Source organism: Drosophila virilis, chromosome X (genome assembly GCF_030788295.1).
Source record: "Drosophila virilis strain 15010-1051.87 chromosome X, Dvir_AGI_RSII-ME, whole genome shotgun sequence".
Lineage (NCBI taxonomy): Eukaryota > Metazoa > Arthropoda > Insecta > Diptera > Drosophilidae > Drosophila > Drosophila virilis.
Genome location: NC_091543.1, coordinates 11,117,179 through 11,138,332, shown reverse-complemented (window position 1 = coordinate 11,138,332; position 21,154 = coordinate 11,117,179). Strand labels below are relative to the sequence as shown.

The 21,154-nt window shown below is 37.2% G+C and overlaps 4 protein-coding genes across 8 annotated transcripts; 2 read left to right on the top strand and 2 right to left on the bottom strand.

Moving 5' to 3' along the window:
- Positions 1-1,640: 1,640 nt before the first annotated feature.
- LOC138911079 (uncharacterized) lies at positions 1,641-6,314 on the bottom strand. Its single transcript, XM_070208207.1, has 2 exons — positions 4,868-6,314; positions 1,641-4,792 (listed from the first exon to the last, which is right to left on the bottom strand). The coding sequence occupies exon 2, from the start codon at positions 4,665-4,667 to the stop codon at positions 2,094-2,096; it is 2,574 nt and encodes an 857-aa protein (XP_070064308.1). The 5' UTR covers positions 4,668-4,792; positions 4,868-6,314; the 3' UTR covers positions 1,641-2,093.
- A 419-nt stretch (positions 6,315-6,733) lies between these two features.
- Positions 6,734-10,883, top strand: LOC138911080 (uncharacterized). The gene is made up of 2 exons (XM_070208219.1): positions 6,734-7,450; positions 7,526-10,883. The coding sequence occupies exon 2, from the start codon at positions 7,651-7,653 to the stop codon at positions 10,222-10,224; it is 2,574 nt and encodes an 857-aa protein (XP_070064320.1). The 5' UTR covers positions 6,734-7,450; positions 7,526-7,650; the 3' UTR covers positions 10,225-10,883.
- On the bottom strand, positions 10,567-19,716 carry Ctr1A (Copper transporter 1A). 5 transcript variants are annotated; one of them, XM_032440323.2, is made up of 7 exons: positions 19,569-19,716; positions 18,925-19,019; positions 13,833-13,906; positions 13,564-13,787; positions 13,251-13,501; positions 12,587-12,616; positions 10,567-11,473 (listed from the first exon to the last, which is right to left on the bottom strand). In XM_032440323.2, the coding sequence occupies exons 3-7, from the start codon at positions 13,867-13,869 to the stop codon at positions 11,272-11,274; spliced, it is 744 nt and encodes a 247-aa protein (XP_032296214.1). In that variant the 5' UTR covers positions 13,870-13,906; positions 18,925-19,019; positions 19,569-19,716; the 3' UTR covers positions 10,567-11,271. The 5 variants fall into 5 exon arrangements, with proteins under 5 accessions (XP_032296214.1, XP_032296215.1, XP_032296216.1 ...); XM_032440324.2 differs by having other exon boundaries at positions 19,584-19,668; XM_032440325.2 differs by having other exon boundaries at positions 19,605-19,667.
- Positions 19,717-19,911: 195 nt separating this feature from the next.
- LOC6633549 (zinc finger protein 593 homolog) lies at positions 19,912-20,959 on the top strand. The gene is made up of 2 exons (XM_002057210.4): positions 19,912-20,064; positions 20,127-20,959. Exon 2 carries the CDS (start codon positions 20,263-20,265, stop codon positions 20,758-20,760), a length of 498 nt encoding a protein of 165 aa, XP_002057246.1. The 5' UTR covers positions 19,912-20,064; positions 20,127-20,262; the 3' UTR covers positions 20,761-20,959.
- The last annotated feature ends 195 nt before the right edge of the window (positions 20,960-21,154 follow it).

Here is a 21,154-nt window from a genome sequence, read left to right as displayed (position 1 = left end):
ATGTATATAGATATGTAGAGAAAATTTCCGGTACTGTTGATTCGTATATTTAATGTGAGAGCGTTTTTTTTTTTTGTTTTGTTTTTTTTTTTTCGGATTGTTTGTGAAGGATAATGCGTCGCCTTTCGTTATGTATTTAGAAAAGAGAAAAAAAAAAACAAACAATATTAATAATAATAATAATAATATACATATATATATATTTTAATTTCATTTAATTCGCATACATGAATGTTTGAATATCGAACGAAAAAACTAATAAATACATTTCAAAAACAAGAGAAAAAAAGTAAAGAAACTGAAAAAAAAAAAACAAAAAAAAAACTAAAACAAAATGTAGTCATTTAATAGAAAAGCGAGTTTTTAATTATTAAACGCATAAATCATATCTACAATTAATATCGATTGCAATTAATGATAATAACATTCAAATACGCGACTTGCAATAATTTTTCATCAAAGCAAATGAGAAGAAACAAACAAAAAAAAAAACATAATAAAAAAAATGCAATATCAAAAACGAAATGCAAGAAAAAAAAAACAATAATAAAAGAAAAAAAAAATTGCTACAGATTGCGCAATTCTAAACTCTGTTGTTTTTCTTCAATGCGAGAGTTTGGAGCTGAAAAATCGCATTTAACTTAAAGAAACTACTTTCGTAATAATCCAAATTGTTCTAGATAAAACTAGATATTCACTTCAAAGCTATCGACAAATCGGTTTTGCAGTCGCCTAAAAAAAAAAGATATATTTTATTGCATTTAGTCAAATCCATTTCGATATACCAAGTCTCATGATCTTAACTTATCTCTGCGTCTTGTTCCCTTAGTTGACTGGGAAGAGGTATACGGAAATATGGCGATATCGGATTAGTTCCTCATCTTGTTTCGGAATACCTATTGAAACATTCAAAATCTGAGCACATCTATTTTTCGTCTAGTTTTCTTTATACTCTACAACTTCAAGGAAAGATGGTATTGAAATTTTGTCCTGGAATATGAAGATGACTTATCCGACTCTAGATCAGAATCAACAGCTGAGTTGATAATGCCTTCCTGTCTTCCTGCTACTTTCTACAGAAAATAGTCTTTCATTTATTGAGCTGTCCTTATATTACGTCGCAACGTCTTTCTGTTACAGAAACCAGCCGGATCGGATCCATATATCATTTAGCTGCTCTTGGATATTTCAAGATTTTTCAAGATATCTTGACTTAAGTCGGCATTTATTAGCTTCACTGTACGCCTATATACTCAATTTATATACCGATAAACTATATCATATAGCTGCCATAGAAAGGATTGGTCCAAAATTAAGTTCTTGTTTAGAAAACTTTTTTGCTTATCCTCCCCTCTTTATATACAAAACCCTATCTGCCATTGGACGTCTTGTAACATTAGGATCTTATATGGCAACATGTTCTGTCTTTCGGTATATTTAGATCAAGCTCAGCATTTACGAAAAGGAAGGGTATCCAATCGTTGGCATGCCGAAGAACTTTTTTCGAGATATTAAAACCAATATCAAGAGCTTCATCTGAAATATATAGCGCCCCTCCTTTTTTTGTTTGTTTTATGTCTGAAAAAGTATTTTTCAGTATTTTCTATAAAAAAAAAACTTTCTTTTATTTTTTTTTAGCAATTGTGTATATTTATTGTAATATATTTGATTTGTTTGTATAGATAAGTTATGCATACGTATTATAATTTTGTTTTTGCCATTTATTGTATGTATTTGCATTTATAATTAATATCTACAGCAATCTATATGCACAGCGGTATATATATATGTATATATATATATACATATGTATGTATGTATGTATATCAATTTGGTGATTTATCAATATCATATTTTAACGGAATTCTCATCATCTAACAACATAAATTCATAATATTTATTTGTTGGCTGGCTCGAGGTCCGTGTTTGTTAAAACAAACAATGAAAAACAATTTTATTCAATTCTCTTCCGATATATTTCGGTTGCACATCGGCAAACCGTCTTCAGGGCACTAACACCAAGATACAAAAAACAATTAACAATTATAATACAATAAATTAAACATTATTTCGAACATTTTACATACATTATTTTACACGTCTGCGCTTTTTGACGTGGAGATTGTTACTGAGGTTGTTTGACTGTTTAAGAGGTGTCTGTACAAGTGAGCGCAATTTTCTGTGTCTGTCTTGTAGTTTAGTCGTTTGTAGGTTGGTGTGTTAATTATGTGTAGCATTTCCAATGTGTGTCGCTTGTTATAGTGTTGTTCTTGTTGTAAGATTGTTGTTTCATCAAAATTTGGTGTGTGGTTGCTTCTTATACAATGGGTCATAAGTGCTGTTTTCTGTATATTATTTTGATGTCTTAGTTTGAAGTCCGATTTATGTTGACTAATCCTTGTTTTTAGCTTCGATTTTGTTGTACCTATGTAGACACTATTGCACTTGTTGTTGTTATCCCCGCCACATGGTATTTGGTAAACGACGTTGCTTTTTTCGATCATCGGGATTTTCGACTTTATCTTGTTGAAGAATTTTTGTAATGTATTCGTCGGTTTGTGTGCTACTTTTATATCTTGTTTGTTATAACAGTCTGAGTTTGTGAGGCGTTCTGATAGTCGTGGTACATATATTAGTGATTTGTATATTTTAGCAGGTTCTGTTGGCTTTTTTCTTTCGATTTGTCGTCTTTTTAATAATGTTTTGATTATATTTGGGGGGAAGTCATTTTTGGTCAAAAGTTCTTTGATTTCATGTTCAATTTCTTTGTGGTATATTGTGTCCGATATTTTCATCATTCTATTCATACAGCCTAGTGCTGTATTGATTATCATACTCTTTGGGTGGTTTGAATTGAAGTTGAGTATTCGTCCGGAGGCTATGGGTTTCCTATACCACTTTATTTTGAGTGTGTTGTCCATTCTGCTTACAATAGAGTCTAAAAATGGTAATTTCCCGTCCTTTTCTAATTCCATTGTAAATTTTATCTGTTTGTGGAAGGAATTCAATTCTTTTAGAATATTTTCCACGTCTATTTTGTTCGTTATGGCAAAAAGGTCATCTACATATTTGGTCAAGAGTCTTGGTTTTATTTTTAATTTATCTGTAATCTTGTCCAACAGTTCCTCCATTAATATATCTGCGATTACTGGGGAAGCCGGTGATCCCATTGGCATTCCCTTAAGTTGTGTGTATATTTTGTCTTCGTATTTGAAATATCTGTTTTCCTGTATGCAAAATCTAACTATGTCCATAAATAGTTGTTTCGGTATATTCGTGTGCTCTTCTAATTTGGTCCATTTTTGTCTTATTGTGTCAAGTGCTAATTCTATTGGTATGCTGGGAAATAAGGATACTACGTCAAAAGATACTAATGTTTCCTCTTCTCTAATCTGGGAGTTGTTGACTCTGTCTTTAAAATCTACCGCGTTCTTGATGTTGTACCTAGAGTCCATTGTCAGATTTTTTAATATTTGTATTATATATTTGCACAGCCCGTAAGATGGAGATCCTATGGAAGAACATATTGGTCTCAGTGGAGTTCCTTCCTTGTGTATTTTTGGTAGTCCATATATCCTCGGAGGTACCGCTGTTGTTGTAGTCATCTTATTTCTTTCGTCCTTTGAAATAAGACCCATCTTGAATAATTGTGCTACGAAGGTGTTATTCTTTGTCTGTAGTCTTGATGTCGGATCCAGTCTCAATGTTCTATACGCGCATAAGTCGTCTAAAATATTTGTCATTTTATTTTTATATTCATCCTCATCCATTGCTACGGTTTTGTTGCCCTTATCCGACGATAGAATTTTAATATTTATATTTTCTTTCAGTAATTTTCGTGTCTGTTCCACTGTGTCCAGTATTGCTCGATCCCTACTGTTTTGGTTGTTCTTGGTTTTATGCTCTTTGACTAACAAAGAGAATTTTGTGCGCGCCGACTCTTGTGTTTCCTTTTCTTTTATTGTTTGCACTAGCTCCTCACCGTCTGCGATGTATTTCAAGAGAGGAAAATCTCTCTTGCTGATTGGGAGAGCGAACTTCGGCCCTTTTGCGAGTAACGCTACGACGTTTGGCGGGAATTCTATTTTTGTTTTGTTTACAAACCACTCTCTTTGCGTGTTGTTATCCGCTAAGGCTAGGTTCCGTTGATCTCGTAACTTATCGTGTTTCGTTTCTTGTCTTTTCTTGAGTGTTGTTGTTATTTTGTTTTCTATATTTCTCTCGCTCTCAAAAAACGCTTTTGCGTCATCTGTGGTCATCAGTTGTTCTATGTTTGTTTTTGCTTTTTCCATATGTTTTGTTTGTTCTTGTAATAGGTTGTGTTTGTGTTTTATAAGTAAGTTTAATATTTTGGTATGGTAAAAATGTGTGTGTCTAGTCAATGTTCTTGTTATGTCAGGGTGGGTTTTATTGTCAGTGGTCAGTATGGTCAAATGCTGTGTCAAGTTTTTGATGAAGTTAGGTATTAAATTTGATTTTCTACATTTTAACAAAAATTTTAAACTAGATTTAAGTTTAGTTAATTTTACCAGTGTTAGTTGGAATTTATTAATTGTTCTTTTCGAATCCTTGTATTTAGTTTTTATTTTTGCGTAGCTCATGTTGGTTGCTGTGCATACGGCGTGCCTTCCGTTGATATTTATTGATGGCTCTGGCGACCTTTCCATATTTCAATATTTATTTGTTGGCTGGCTCGAGGTCCGTGTTTGTTAAAACAAACAATGAAAAACAATTTTATTCAATTCTCTTCCGATATATTTCGGTTGCACATCGGCAAACCGTCTTCAGGGCACTAACACCAAGATACAAAAAACAATTAACAATTATAATACAATAAATTAAACATTATTTCGAACATTTTACATACATTATTTTACACGTCTGCGCTTTTTGACGTGGAGATTGTTACTGAGGTTGTTTGACTGTTTAAGAGGTGTCTGTACAAGTGAGCGCAATTTTCTGTGTCTGTCTTGTAGTTTAGTCGTTTGTAGGTTGGTGTGTTAATTATGTGTAGCATTTCCAATGTGTGTCGCTTGTTATAGTGTTGTTCTTGTTGTAAGATTGTTGTTTCATCAAAATTTGGTGTGTGGTTGCTTCTTATACAATGGGTCATAAGTGCTGTTTTCTGTATATTATTTTGATGTCTTAGTTTGAAGTCCGATTTATGTTGACTAATCCTTGTTTTTAGCTTCGATTTTGTTGTACCTATGTAGACACTATTGCACTTGTTGTTGTTATCCCCGCCACATGGTATTTGGTAAACGACGTTGCTTTTTTCGATCATCGGGATTTTCGACTTTATCTTGTTGAAGAATTTTTGTAATGTATTCGTCGGTTTGTGTGCTACTTTTATATCTTGTTTGTTATAACAGTCTGAGTTTGTGAGGCGTTCTGATAGTCGTGGTACATATATTAGTGATTTGTATATTTTAGCAGGTTCTGTTGGCTTTTTTCTTTCGATTTGTCGTCTTTTTAATAATGTTTTGATTATATTTGGGGGGAAGTCATTTTTGGTCAAAAGTTCTTTGATTTCATGTTCAATTTCTTTGTGGTATATTGTGTCCGATATTTTCATCATTCTATTCATACAGCCTAGTGCTGTATTGATTATCATACTCTTTGGGTGGTTTGAATTGAAGTTGAGTATTCGTCCGGAGGCTATGGGTTTCCTATACCACTTTATTTTGAGTGTGTTGTCCATTCTGCTTACAATAGAGTCTAAAAATGGTAATTTCCCGTCCTTTTCTAATTCCATTGTAAATTTTATCTGTTTGTGGAAGGAATTCAATTCTTTTAGAATATTTTCCACGTCTATTTTGTTCGTTATGGCAAAAAGGTCATCTACATATTTGGTCAAGAGTCTTGGTTTTATTTTTAATTTATCTGTAATCTTGTCCAACAGTTCCTCCATTAATATATCTGCGATTACTGGGGAAGCCGGTGATCCCATTGGCATTCCCTTAAGTTGTGTGTATATTTTGTCTTCGTATTTGAAATATCTGTTTTCCTGTATGCAAAATCTAACTATGTCCATAAATAGTTGTTTCGGTATATTCGTGTGCTCTTCTAATTTGGTCCATTTTTGTCTTATTGTGTCAAGTGCTAATTCTATTGGTATGCTGGGAAATAAGGATACTACGTCAAAAGATACTAATGTTTCCTCTTCTCTAATCTGGGAGTTGTTGACTCTGTCTTTAAAATCTACCGCGTTCTTGATGTTGTACCTAGAGTCCATTGTCAGATTTTTTAATATTTGTATTATATATTTGCACAGCCCGTAAGATGGAGATCCTATGGAAGAACATATTGGTCTCAGTGGAGTTCCTTCCTTGTGTATTTTTGGTAGTCCATATATCCTCGGAGGTACCGCTGTTGTTGTAGTCATCTTATTTCTTTCGTCCTTTGAAATAAGACCCATCTTGAATAATTGTGCTACGAAGGTGTTATTCTTTGTCTGTAGTCTTGATGTCGGATCCAGTCTCAATGTTCTATACGCGCATAAGTCGTCTAAAATATTTGTCTAAAAGAATTGAATTCCTTCCACAAACAGATAAAATTTACAATGGAATTAGAAAAGGACGGGAAATTACCATTTTTAGACTCTATTGTAAGCAGAATGGACAACACACTCAAAATAAAGTGGTATAGGAAACCCATAGCCTCCGGACGAATACTCAACTTCAATTCAAACCACCCAAAGAGTATGATAATCAATACAGCACTAGGCTGTATGAATAGAATGATGAAAATATCGGACACAATATACCACAAAGAAATTGAACATGAAATCAAAGAACTTTTGACCAAAAATGACTTCCCCCCAAATATAATCAAAACATTATTAAAAAGACGACAAATCGAAAGAAAAAAGCCAACAGAACCTGCTAAAATATACAAATCACTAATATATGTACCACGACTATCAGAACGCCTCACAAACTCAGACTGTTATAACAAACAAGATATAAAAGTAGCACACAAACCGACGAATACATTACAAAAATTCTTCAACAAGATAAAGTCGAAAATCCCGATGATCGAAAAAAGCAACGTCGTTTACCAAATACCATGTGGCGGGGATAACAACAACAAGTGCAATAGTGTCTACATAGGTACAACAAAATCGAAGCTAAAAACAAGGATTAGTCAACATAAATCGGACTTCAAACTAAGACATCAAAATAATATACAGAAAACAGCACTTATGACCCATTGTATAAGAAGCAACCACACACCAAATTTTGATGAAACAACAATCTTACAACAAGAACAACACTATAACAAGCGACACACATTGGAAATGCTACACATAATTAACACACCAACCTACAAACGACTAAACTACAAGACAGACACAGAAAATTGCGCTCACTTGTACAGACACCTCTTAAACAGTCAAACAACCTCAGTAACAATCTCCACGTCAAAAAGCGCAGACGTGTAAAATAATGTATGTAAAATGTTCGAAATAATGTTTAATTTATTGTATTATAATTGTTAATTGTTTTTTGTATCTTGGTGTTAGTGCCCTGAAGACGGTTTGCCGATGTGCAACCGAAATATATCGGAAGAGAATTGAATAAAATTGTTTTTCATTGTTTGTTTTAACAAACACGGACCTCGAGCCAGCCAACAAATAAATATTGAAATATGGAAAGGTCGCCAGAGCCATCAATAAATATCAACGGAAGGCACGCCGTATGCACAGCAACCAACATGAGCTACGCAAAAATAAAAACTAAATACAAGGATTCGAAAAGAACAATTAATAAATTCCAACTAACACTGGTAAAATTAACTAAACTTAAATCTAGTTTAAAATTTTTGTTAAAATGTAGAAAATCAAATTTAATACCTAACTTCATCAAAAACTTGACACAGCATTTGACCATACTGACCACTGACAATAAAACCCACCCTGACATAACAAGAACATTGACTAGACACACACATTTTTACCATACCAAAATATTAAACTTACTTATAAAACACAAACACAACCTATTACAAGAACAAACAAAACATATGGAAAAAGCAAAAACAAACATAGAACAACTGATGACCACAGATGACGCAAAAGCGTTTTTTGAGAGCGAGAGAAATATAGAAAACAAAATAACAACAACACTCAAGAAAAGACAAGAAACGAAACACGATAAGTTACGAGATCAACGGAACCTAGCCTTAGCGGATAACAACACGCAAAGAGAGTGGTTTGTAAACAAAACAAAAATAGAATTCCCGCCAAACGTCGTAGCGTTACTCGCAAAAGGGCCGAAGTTCGCTCTCCCAATCAGCAAGAGAGATTTTCCTCTCTTGAAATACATCGCAGACGGTGAGGAGCTAGTGCAAACAATAAAAGAAAAGGAAACACAAGAGTCGGCGCGCACAAAATTCTCTTTGTTAGTCAAAGAGCATAAAACCAAGAACAACCAAAACAGTAGGGATCGAGCAATACTGGACACAGTGGAACAGACACGAAAATTACTGAAAGAAAATATAAATATTAAAATTCTATCGTCGGATAAGGGCAACAAAACCGTAGCAATGGATGAGGATGAATATAAAAATAAAATGACAAATATTTTAGACGACTTATGCGCGTATAGAACATTGAGACTGGATCCGACATCAAGACTACAGACAAAGAATAACACCTTCGTAGCACAATTATTCAAGATGGGTCTTATTTCAAAGGACGAAAGAAATAAGATGACTACAACAACAGCGGTACCTCCGAGGATATATGGACTACCAAAAATACACAAGGAAGGAACTCCACTGAGACCAATATGTTCTTCCATAGGATCTCCATCTTACGGGCTGTGCAAATATATAATACAAATATTAAAAAATCTGACAATGGACTCTAGGTACAACATCAAGAACGCGGTAGATTTTAAAGACAGAGTCAACAACTCCCAGATTAGAGAAGAGGAAACATTAGTATCTTTTGACGTAGTATCCTTATTTCCCAGCATACCAATAGAATTAGCACTTGACACAATAAGACAAAAATGGACCAAATTAGAAGAGCACACGAATATACCGAAACAACTATTTATGGACATAGTTAGATTTTGCATACAGGAAAACAGATATTTCAAATACGAAGACAAAATATACACACAACTTAAGGGAATGCCAATGGGATCACCGGCTTCCCCAGTAATCGCAGATATATTAATGGAGGAACTGTTGGACAAGATTACAGATAAATTAAAAATAAAACCAAGACTCTTGACCAAATATGTAGATGACCTTTTTGCCATAACGAACAAAATAGACGTGGAAAATATTCTAAAAGAATTGAATTCCTTCCACAAACAGATAAAATTTACAATGGAATTAGAAAAGGACGGGAAATTACCATTTTTAGACTCTATTGTAAGCAGAATGGACAACACACTCAAAATAAAGTGGTATAGGAAACCCATAGCCTCCGGACGAATACTCAACTTCAATTCAAACCACCCAAAGAGTATGATAATCAATACAGCACTAGGCTGTATGAATAGAATGATGAAAATATCGGACACAATATACCACAAAGAAATTGAACATGAAATCAAAGAACTTTTGACCAAAAATGACTTCCCCCCAAATATAATCAAAACATTATTAAAAAGACGACAAATCGAAAGAAAAAAGCCAACAGAACCTGCTAAAATATACAAATCACTAATATATGTACCACGACTATCAGAACGCCTCACAAACTCAGACTGTTATAACAAACAAGATATAAAAGTAGCACACAAACCGACGAATACATTACAAAAATTCTTCAACAAGATAAAGTCGAAAATCCCGATGATCGAAAAAAGCAACGTCGTTTACCAAATACCATGTGGCGGGGATAACAACAACAAGTGCAATAGTGTCTACATAGGTACAACAAAATCGAAGCTAAAAACAAGGATTAGTCAACATAAATCGGACTTCAAACTAAGACATCAAAATAATATACAGAAAACAGCACTTATGACCCATTGTATAAGAAGCAACCACACACCAAATTTTGATGAAACAACAATCTTACAACAAGAACAACACTATAACAAGCGACACACATTGGAAATGCTACACATAATTAACACACCAACCTACAAACGACTAAACTACAAGACAGACACAGAAAATTGCGCTCACTTGTACAGACACCTCTTAAACAGTCAAACAACCTCAGTAACAATCTCCACGTCAAAAAGCGCAGACGTGTAAAATAATGTATGTAAAATGTTCGAAATAATGTTTAATTTATTGTATTATAATTGTTAATTGTTTTTTGTATCTTGGTGTTAGTGCCCTGAAGACGGTTTGCCGATGTGCAACCGAAATATATCGGAAGAGAATTGAATAAAATTGTTTTTCATTGTTTGTTTTAACAAACACGGACCTCGAGCCAGCCAACAAATAAATATTGAAATATGGAAAGGTCGCCAGAGCCATCAATAAATTCATAATGTTTGAGGGGGGCGGCAAATACGAAACATTTTGTTTGACTTTTAAGCAAATAAAATACATAATAATAATATATATTTATGTAAAAAAAAAAAAATGAATTTTTTAACAGATTTTTGTGTAAAATATAAGCATAGGTATAGGTATAATTATGGGCATAATATATAGATAAATATTTCAAGAAAACAAATGTAGAGTGAAACCAAACAAAAGAAAAAAAAAAGTGGTTCAAACCCGGACGCTCCAATCGGCAATTGAGCAATTGAGATAAATTTTGGCTAACTAACAGTTTACTCATTTTTTGTTTGTTTTGTTTGCTTTTTACAATTTTTACAATTATTATTTTGCTGGGCAATTTTTAAGAATTTGCTCGTCTTTTGTTCGCTGCACTTTTCACTTAACCTCAAAGTTTCGTTTGTTGTGTGCAAAAAAAAAAGTGTGCCCGTAGCAACTGGTTTGTTGTTGTTGTTGTTTGTATGCAGTATTTTCTTGTCGCTTAGATTTCTTGAAAAAATTTCACAGTTATAAAAATTTGAGTGCTGGCAAATGCGCGTTGCACGGATAAACATATATGTTAATACCTAAAAATGTGTGAGTGTGTGGGTGTGTTTGTGTGTGTGTGTGTGTGGGGGGGGAGGGTTTGGGGGTTGGGCATTTCGAGAAAATGGGGCATTCAGCTTGCAGCAGGAATTGCGACTGCAGGGTCGGGCGGGCGCCGGCTGATCATGGCGACATTCCGTCGTGGGTGAGACACAGCCGGCTAGAGTGGGAGTGGATCGCCTCCCCGGTTGGGCAGATGGGCGGCTGCTAGTGACAGTGCTCGGTGACATCGACAATTACCGATTTCTTCCAGCAGAAGAGAAAGTATCCAACGCCGGCGCCCAGCACCACCATCATGCAGAGCCACACATTGTATGTCATGAAGATCAGCATTAGCAGGAAGGAGAGCGTCACCTGGAGCACGTGCAGCAGCGTCTGGTACAGATGATTGATGGACAGCATTGTCGGTCTGTGTGGCACATAAACGCATTTAACATTCGATCAGTTTCGATATCAAGCCAGCCCGATTTTAGCCCCCACGACAAGAAAAAAGTATGTGTTATTGGGGTAACATAAACAAAAACAGAAACATAAACATAAATTAACAGAAACAAAATGTACAACAATTTTTGGAGCTTGGAAGGATCTACTAGTTTCTAGGTTATTTGCTTTTAATCGAAACGAGTTAACACTTACAAAAGTTATCGATAACTGTCTATCGATAAATGCGAACAAAAACTACTTACGTTTGGAGGAATCTACGAGTTCTAGTTTATTTGCTTTTAATCGAAACAAGTTCACACTTGAGCAAGTTATCGATAATTGCCTATCGATAAATGCGGAATAAAACTACGTAAACGAGCTGCTCTACGAAAAATTGAATACATAAATACTTTTATTTACAGTGAACGCTGTCTACACAGTAAATACATTTGATATATGGCTAAGATTTACGAATATTGCGAATATTAGTAAATTAAAATATGTAGAATTCAAGATAATGTACGTTTTTTTTTCGAGTTTCAAGAAATTGTTTATCAAGAGACTTTTTACTGTATTTCTAGCAAGCAAACTATCTAGAAGAAGAAAATTGCCAAGCCCAGGGCTGCACAAAAACAATATAACTGCAGCCAAAAGTGTGGTTATGTTCGATTATGTAAGATTACATGTTCCATTTAGTCTAAAAGGCTACAACTACTTTTGAGGTGCACAATCTAGCTACAAGATTAGTGTGCGAATTGGAATTGCGTTACGCATTAGTGCAAATTGACTTAGTCACTAATTGTTAATTGGACTGATGATATCTGGGTATCAAGTGCTCGTATCAAGGGTATCAAGTTGCGATTTCTCATCCGGCTAATCAGACGCGAGTTTGTTTTAAACGGACCATAAAAAAAAAATGAAGAAAACAAAAAAAAAACGGATACACTTAAGATAGATCGTTAATTAGATGTGCAACCGATATATATACTATATAGACGATAAAGGTAATCCGATATTATAGTTAAATATGTAAATGGAAACGTTTTCATTTATGACTACATTTTCAGGGGGGGGGGGGGGCGTGGCTTGGGATACTTACGGTTGTTTGTGCACAACTTCGCCAACGTATCTGGGCGCATGCATATGCACACATACATACGTACGATGCGGTTTTTGGGGGCGTGTTCACAATTAACGGTAACGGTTAACGGTTGCGTGTACGAGTTCGAGTACGTCCGTGTGCGTGCGTGCGTGCGTGTGTACGAATACAGTTGGAAGGGAAATCAATATCAAATTGTTATCGTTATCGTTATTAAATTGTAAGCGTCGATTTGTTGGTTGCGTTGGTTTCGTTGTTGTTGTTTTTTCAAGTAATCATTAATAATTTGATTTAAATAGAATTAATAGTTATTGTTATTAGTTTATATCGTTGTTGGATTTTGTACATTATTGTTGTGGATATTTTCATAAGATGATGAGCATAATTTACATGGCGCAGATGATGGGCGCGCAGGCGAAAAGCGTATGATACACACAAGAGACGCATATAATAACGGTAAACGGCAACGAGAGAAAGAGACGGAGAGATAAGAGAGAGAGAGAGAGAGAGATATATATGATATAAGAGTAAGCATTAGAATTAATATATACAGAGCATAAATCAAACGGCACAGTGGTACACAGGCACAGTGGCACACAGGCACTCAAACATCGAACTGAAACTTGAGAGGAAACAATAAAAAACTAAAAGCCGCAATACTCACTGCACGGGCGATGGTGCGGCATGGGCGGCGGGCGTGGGCAGACGCGGCGCCTCCGGATTGCGTTGCGGTCCCGTCACCGGCCGATACTCGAGCAGATTGTACGTCTTCCAGAACAGATACTCGCGATAGTATTTGAGGCCCTCGTAGAGCAGCGCCAGCAGAAAGATGGCTATCATGGAGCCGATCAGGCCGGCAACCGTCTCGATGTGCCACCACGAGAACAGGATTGTCTCATTGTAGCCAAAATGGAACTGGGATGGGGGGGGTGCATTATTAGCAAATGGCCAAACAGTTTCACATGCTGGCCACTTACCGCCATCGACATCATGTGCTCCATGCCGGTGCCTGTGCCGCCGCCACCGCCGCCGCCATGATGATGGCCAGCATGCATGCCCATGGCCAGATCCCCGTGCGGCGTCGCCAGCGGCGGACTCAGCGTGGTCGCGTCCAGGCCCATGTGCTCGTGATCGTGATGCATGTTCGCGTGATCGTGTCCGTGCATGGAATGGTCAATCAGTTCTGTTTGGGCAATCGAGGCTACGTTCTGTCACTTGGCATCTCTTGGGACCAAGGGCTACTCACCAACATTGGGTGCGCTGTGATGTGCGTGTGCGTCCATTTCGCCAGCTGATATATATCTAGGGCCGTGTTAATATCTGCGGTGAAAGTTGAAAGTCAAAAACATGAGATGTAGTCAAAACTTATAGCAAGTGCTCGACTGCCAGATACCCTTGAAGTAACTCTAATCAATTTTGCATACAGCTGCAATATATTCCAGATCTTCTAGGTATGCTCTACAAGAAGCTAACTAACAAGTTGGATAGCTCCAGCTCAGATCGACTTCCAGTTATGCCAAGTTTGCAAAATCGATATTTATCGATTTATCGGGGAACGTTAAGAGATCTACAGCATTTGACGATGGGCTGCAGATTCGACTCAAGAACTTTGATATGCCTCATGGACTCGTTGGTGGCAATTGTTAACGGGGTATAACAATTACAAATCCGGCAATGTTTCGGTCTCCCGCTGTCCAACTAGAAAGTAATTCATTCACTTCCCGCAATCAAATGGCGCGGCACCTTTCACCCGCCAGCAACAGCAGCAGCAGCTCAATCCGATTGAGCTTAGAAAGTACCCAAATGACCCACTACTACGCCTCGCCACGCCCCGCCCAGTTGCCCATTGCTCCACGCACACAAAGGTCATGCATTCCTGTGCGGCGTTCATACGAATTAATTGAAATATATTCAGCATAACTCGGCGTGCGTATAAAGCATCCAGCGTGGAGCGTGGAGCGTGGAGAAAGCATCCAGCTTCAATTGAAACTTATATTTAATCGATAATCGCTTGTACAAGCGCTCAATAGTTATTGGCCGCGAAATACCCTAGAAAAGTTAACTTGATAGCGATAAATCACGCACACTAACTCTGACTGTTATCGATTTATAGTTATCGATAACAGCAATGGTCTCTTGCTAGTTATCGATAACAGCAACAGTTTCTTTCTTTGTTTAACTCAATTGCAGTTTAACAACATTTGTACCATATCTTAATGGTATATAAATAATCTGTCGATATTCATGTTGCAACATACGATAAACCACATGGCCATGTTCTGCTGTTTATCGATAACACATAGCAATATATTAATTAAGCAATTTGTCCGCAATTGCATATCAAAAACTTCTTTTCACATGTGAACTTTTACCGAATGCTTTTCAAATAATATCTCTAGATATTTGCTGCGCAGCAAACGATTCATCACGTACCCAAGCTCGATATGTTATCGATAACAGCAACAATATTTATTTGGGTAAACACAATTTACTTTCCCTTTCGGTCTTTTTTGGAATACAGCGTGTTCAACTGTCCCGCCTAGCTATTTATAGTGTATATATTCATATCCGACTTTATCAACAACAATTTGGCTTCGGCTTACCGCAAATGCCGCTTTCGAGGCGTGGCAGACGCCTCCTGCCGCCTGCTTTATTTCAAGGCCGGGGGGCCCAACTGCAATGAGCCGAATTTCAGATTGAGGCACGACACTTGTTGTGCCATTTGTGACCGCATACACACACACACACACAGATACACACACACTCAGATATCGCATATCAGAAAGGCAGCAAAATACAAATATATGATAAGGTGCATTAGGGTGTTCGGTTTGTCTGTGGTTTGTTTTTTGATAGCGCCAAGCTACAAGCGCAATTAGCGCAATGTGCACGACAATATCAGGCACAATGTGAAAAGAGGGTGCCATATGCAGACAAGGGAGTACATACAGTGAATGGCCAGCTTAACGAACAGCAAGGCTTATCAAAATCTCTTATCCGTTCTTTAACATTGATAAATCTATGCTAACTTTAGAAACTAGAAATAGAAAGAGCTATTTGATATGTATACAATTTTTGGATACATGCTCTCAGTTCCTACAAAAGCGAAAGACGAGTCCTAAAAATCGCAAATAGATCGGATCATAAGCACCGAAGCGTTACATAGAGCCCGGGGCGTTGGTAAAAAGTAGCACAGCATGCGTTAATGTATGTGCACAAGGCAGCCAGGCCGCACAGCACTCTTTTCTCTCTCTCTCTCTTTATGGTTGCGTTCGCTCAGGCGAGCCTTCACTGTACTTAAGCATAGGCATTCCAAAGGTCGCACATTTATGGTAATTCGTTCGCAACGCGATTTATGGGGAATTACCATACGCGCTTTATATCAAATACTATATACTATATATTTATATATAGATGAATATATTTAAACGTCACACATCTAGAATCGCTGCGAGCTATTATCTCTCTCTCGCTCGCTCTCCCTCTCGCTCTCTCTCTCTCTTTCTCTGGTTATACTTGTTTTTTACGATCGCAGATAAGTTTTTTATATGTTCTCTGTATTTAATCTACATTCGCTTGACTGTTTTGTGGAATACCTTTCGTAATGTTCGCTTTGGGGAAATGCCTGTGGCTCACGTTTTTCGCCAGGTACCCCTCTCCCCCCCCCCCCCTCTCTCTCTCTCCGCGGCGCAGCCCGTTTTTTTTCAGTCGAAAAGCCGGTTTCAACAATAGATGAAATATCTCGGCTCGCTTTGGCAATTGGCAAATGTTGGAAAAACTAAACCAAACTAAACCTGCCTCACCTGAGTCACGAGACTCAACGTATCCGGGCTATGGATCAGAAATAATAAAAAACTAAGTGAAATAAAACGAGTTCCGAATCGCAAGAGCTTTAAGCGTAGCTCGGCACATATAAAAAAAAAACCCAACCGCAATAAATAAAAATTAGAAAGAAAACAATGTGAAAGAATGCCAAAGATAAGCTCAGCCCTCAATGAATACCAGCCCCATTCTCCAACGATGCAGCTATATGATCAATTCTCTGCCTCTCTATCCCCCCCTCTCTCTCTATATATATATGTATATATCTGTTTCCGAACCGATTTGAGTGCCAAATAGACGTTCACCTTGAAGCTGGCCGAGTCTCTTTGACTGGCCCAACAGGTTGCTTGGCCGCAATTGTTTTGGGCTCGCCTTCAAGTAGTCTCTACTTAAAACTCTGAGTTGAACCTTTCGATGAAGCTACTTGAATGCATTTTTTATTTATAATATTCAAAATGAATCTTACGTCCAAATACATAGATACAGATAGATGGAACTGCAAAAAAAGCAACAATCTAGCAGACAATTCTAGCTATATATCGTATATAGAATCTATCAATTACAAAAGCTCATTCGCTATAAACTATTTTGTAAAATATATATGCATATATATTTAGCTATGTATGTATGAACGCAAGGATCTCAGAACAGATAAGAGCTATAGATTATAGCTATAGAAATTTTAGATGTAAGTGCTCCTTGTGCCTGCGCAGATCGAGTTTGTTTCCGATAATCGATAACTTACTCCGTTACAAGCAATCGATAAAAATCGATATCGATATTCTGTTTTTTTGGGCAATTTTGGTAAATAATAAGAGCTAGAGTCCCCAAACTTGACATATTGCTACTAAAATAGAATATATACATGCATTTGATGTTGGAAGAAGAGGGTTCAGGGTATCCCCTAGTCGGGAGCTCCCGACTAGAACCTCTTGTTCTTCTTTTTCTTTTTACGATAAATCGATCTATAATAACTGAAGGATTTGTCTAGAAGTCGATGCTAGATTCATTATTAACATACCAATAGATAAAAAGTTGTAAATGATTTTTCTTTCCTTTTTCTATTTTGGATCGTGTGATACAAGAGTCTTGATTTGATGCTCCTCTCCTCCTCGCCCAGCACACTCTCTTTATGGGAAGGGATTCAGGATTTTTGGCTTAATACTGGCTTTGGCATTTGCCACGCCCTCAATGTTACTCCACATGTGTTTGCCGTTATGCATAGTCCTTCGGGCATCTTTCCCAGCCAAACAAAACAGACATTTATTATTTAAAGGGACTGTATTGTAATCCAAAACACATATAGATATAAATCAACGGCATTAGCTAAAATTACAAAACTCGACTCAAACTACAGACATAACATAACTTATAACTTATTTTCGTTTCGAATTGTTACTTTAAGCAACTAACTGGTAAATTTGCCATTCGAATTGCGCAACAATCCCCGTGACGAATCAAAGATCAGCTAAACGCTAAACGGTAAATGGTAACGGGCTTTTGCAATACAAAGAAGAAGAAGAAGAAAAAATACAAAATATAACCGTGTTTTTTCTCTCCCTTATTTCAGTGTGTCTCTTTCTCGAGCAAAGACTTTCGTTTTCAGCTGGGTACATTAGCAGCTCCCATTAGCAACTCTGAGTGCTTGTCGCACTGATATTTATGGACAGTGGAAATATAAATGTATATCCCTTGATTATGCTCACAACTTTCATTAATATGACATGCTATTTGTTATCATAAAAGGAAACTAGATCGATAGACATTTGCATGCATACATGCATAATTCAAGATTTGCATTCATGGCTATTTATTGAATCTATCATACTTTAATAAATCTCCTGCTGCTGTAAGTTTCAGCTTCGCGTAGAAATCGCATTTAAACTTAACGCAGAAGACATTCGATCCATTATGCATCGCTATGCAAACACTTGCAATTGTAATCGTTTTTCATGTGGAAACTTGTTTGGGCAACACTGAGCCAGCGAGAGCGAGAGCAGAAGAGAGTAAATCAAGAGAGCAACTCTATGACAGCTGACCAGTGGGAGACTGTGATTGGTGCATATTTGGGAGTGCGTTCATTTGCATTGACAAAAAGGCTTGGCTACGGTGCGCGGCGGGGGGAGGGAGATGTGCTACAGAGGCAAGCTTTTGTGTGATTGTGTGTGTGTGTGTGTGTGTGTGTGTGTGTGTGTGTGCCTGTTACGTCACAGTGCGCGCTACATTCGAGTTGCGAGACAATTGATCACAAAGCAAAAGAGATTTAAATATCAACACACATACAGACGCACGTGACGACTGTAAGTGTGCACGTTATGCGTGTCTGTCCGTGTGGATGCGAATAACTGTTAAATAGCGAATCGACTGATTAACGAGCGAGGCAACAGCGCCCACTGATAAACGGGCCTCGCACGTTCTTTTATTTATTGATAAGTGTGGTATTAAAAGCAACTACTGCAACAATTACATTGTGTTATTGTGTATACATATGGATATATATAAGTAATTCTACTTACTGCACTATGGTTGTCTGCTGCGCCAGCAATTGCGAATACAAATACGAACAAGAATAAGCCGGTATATAAAAAATAACTCGAGGGAATGTGCAAAGCTGAAACAGAAATCGGTAATAAATAAGCGATACAGGTTTTTCTTTTTAATTTTTTTATTTTTTGGGAGTGTAATCACTGTTTAAATATGCCTACACACACACACACACACACACACGCACACAGGGACCCGGCAAGTCATATTTATTGTAGTTGCGTTTTCGCATGCCGTGCTTGCAACCTCAGAGAGATGCACAATCAGAACAGCTGTTCATAACGGCATAATTGAACAATCAAAAGCAACGTTCACGACAACAACAACGACGACGGCGGCGACAACGGCAATTGTTTGCAGGTGGTCTAATCATGAGCATAACAATAATGCCAATGTTTACTGCACTCTGTTCGCTTAACACTCAACATAATAAGATAAAGGAAAAAATACAATTTATAGAAAAACCGCACTGTCAACGTTATTTAATCACATATCAAATACACTTTCATTTAACTGTGTGTGCTTCGCTGGCTTATGCACAACTTTGTTGCATTATCGGACTATAATCGGCTTATTGTTTATTTGAAAAAAAAAAAAAAAAAAATGCTTTATTTACTTGTTTTTTCCGTACTGATATTAAAAAAAATACAACCAAAATGCGCACGTCCGCCCGCAGACAACTTGTTCGCACGATTAAAATACCACCTCCTTCATGGCACCATCGTTGACAACGATTGCTGAGCTTTTCGACAAGCCGATTGTTTTGTTATCGATTTTTGTACGAATTTCTACTTATCGATAGCGGAAATGCGCGTTTCGCAAATACAGTGTTTAACGAAAATCGCGTTATGACCGAAATCCCAAAATTTTGAAATTTATTTACAAATATAGCACAATATTATATCATAGCAATGGCAAAAGCAAAAGCATTAAATATTTAAAACAGCTGTGTTGTATTTACACAGATGTTTTATGTTTTGTATACAGTGTGTACACACCACCGCTCACCCATTAGCCGCTACAGTGTGCACCCAACAGATTTAGTTAAATAACTATTTATGCGCAGTAAATAACGAAACGAAAGGAAACGTTGTTTATAAAGGTGCTACAAGGTGTGTAAATAATTGAATATTGCTGCTTAATTCTTGTTCTAACTGTAACTCTTATGCCTAAGCATATTGGAAGTGCCGCTCAGACATCAGTTGCTGCACGCCCCAGAAAAGTGGTCAAAACAAATACCACGTGCAGCCGAGACAGCTTGTTTTTTTTTCTTCTTGTTGTCAATTTCATTTCAAAAAGAAAGCCTCAAGATGGGTATGGTACAAAAGCGCAAAAAGATGCACTATGGCGACACGCACCTGCAGCGTCGCTGGCGTGTACGCAATCGTCGCAGGGATCTCGACCAAATCGATGACGATCTGCGCACACGCAGCGGCGAGCTAATAAACCAGAACGTGGACCTGGATAAGCCGGGCTTCGCGCAGTTCTACTGCGTGCACTGTGCCAAGTACTTCATCGACGACAGATCGATGCAGGCGCACTTTCGCACCAAGGTGCACAAACGGCGTCTAAAGGCGCTCGAAATGGAGCCATACAGCATCGAGGAGTCGGAGCGTGCGGCTGGCCGTGGCAGCTTCCAGATGCCCAAGAAGCGCGTCATCGAGACGCAGCCAAGCAAAGATGAGGTCAAGGCTGGCAAGCGCATCAAAGTTGAGGAGAAGCCCGAAGAGGACAAGCCCATGGACGAGGATGCGCCCACAACATCCGCAAAGCAGACACGAAAGAAACCTAAGAAAATGGCGACCTGAATTGAAATGCGATGCAGATTTTCTTTAGCTCGTTAAGCCAATATATATATATATATATATATTTTTTTTTTTTCTATATATGTAAACCTTTCCAAATCTAAAAAGTTCATTGTAATAGCTTGCGCAGTCGTGAACACCTATGTAAATCGTACATTGCACACGAATGTAAAATATATATACGAATGTTACATTAATCAAATATCCTGTATTGCCTTTATATGTGCAAATAGTGCCGGGCTATATTTATGATCTGATCTGACAATATATATTAACTCTTGATAGTCGCATTAATAATTCTTCGTCGAGTGCATCTGGAGCCTTGACAACGATACGACTTTCCAATTACGATCTTTTATTATATATCTCAAATTAAGTCAGAGCAGTTTTATAGGCA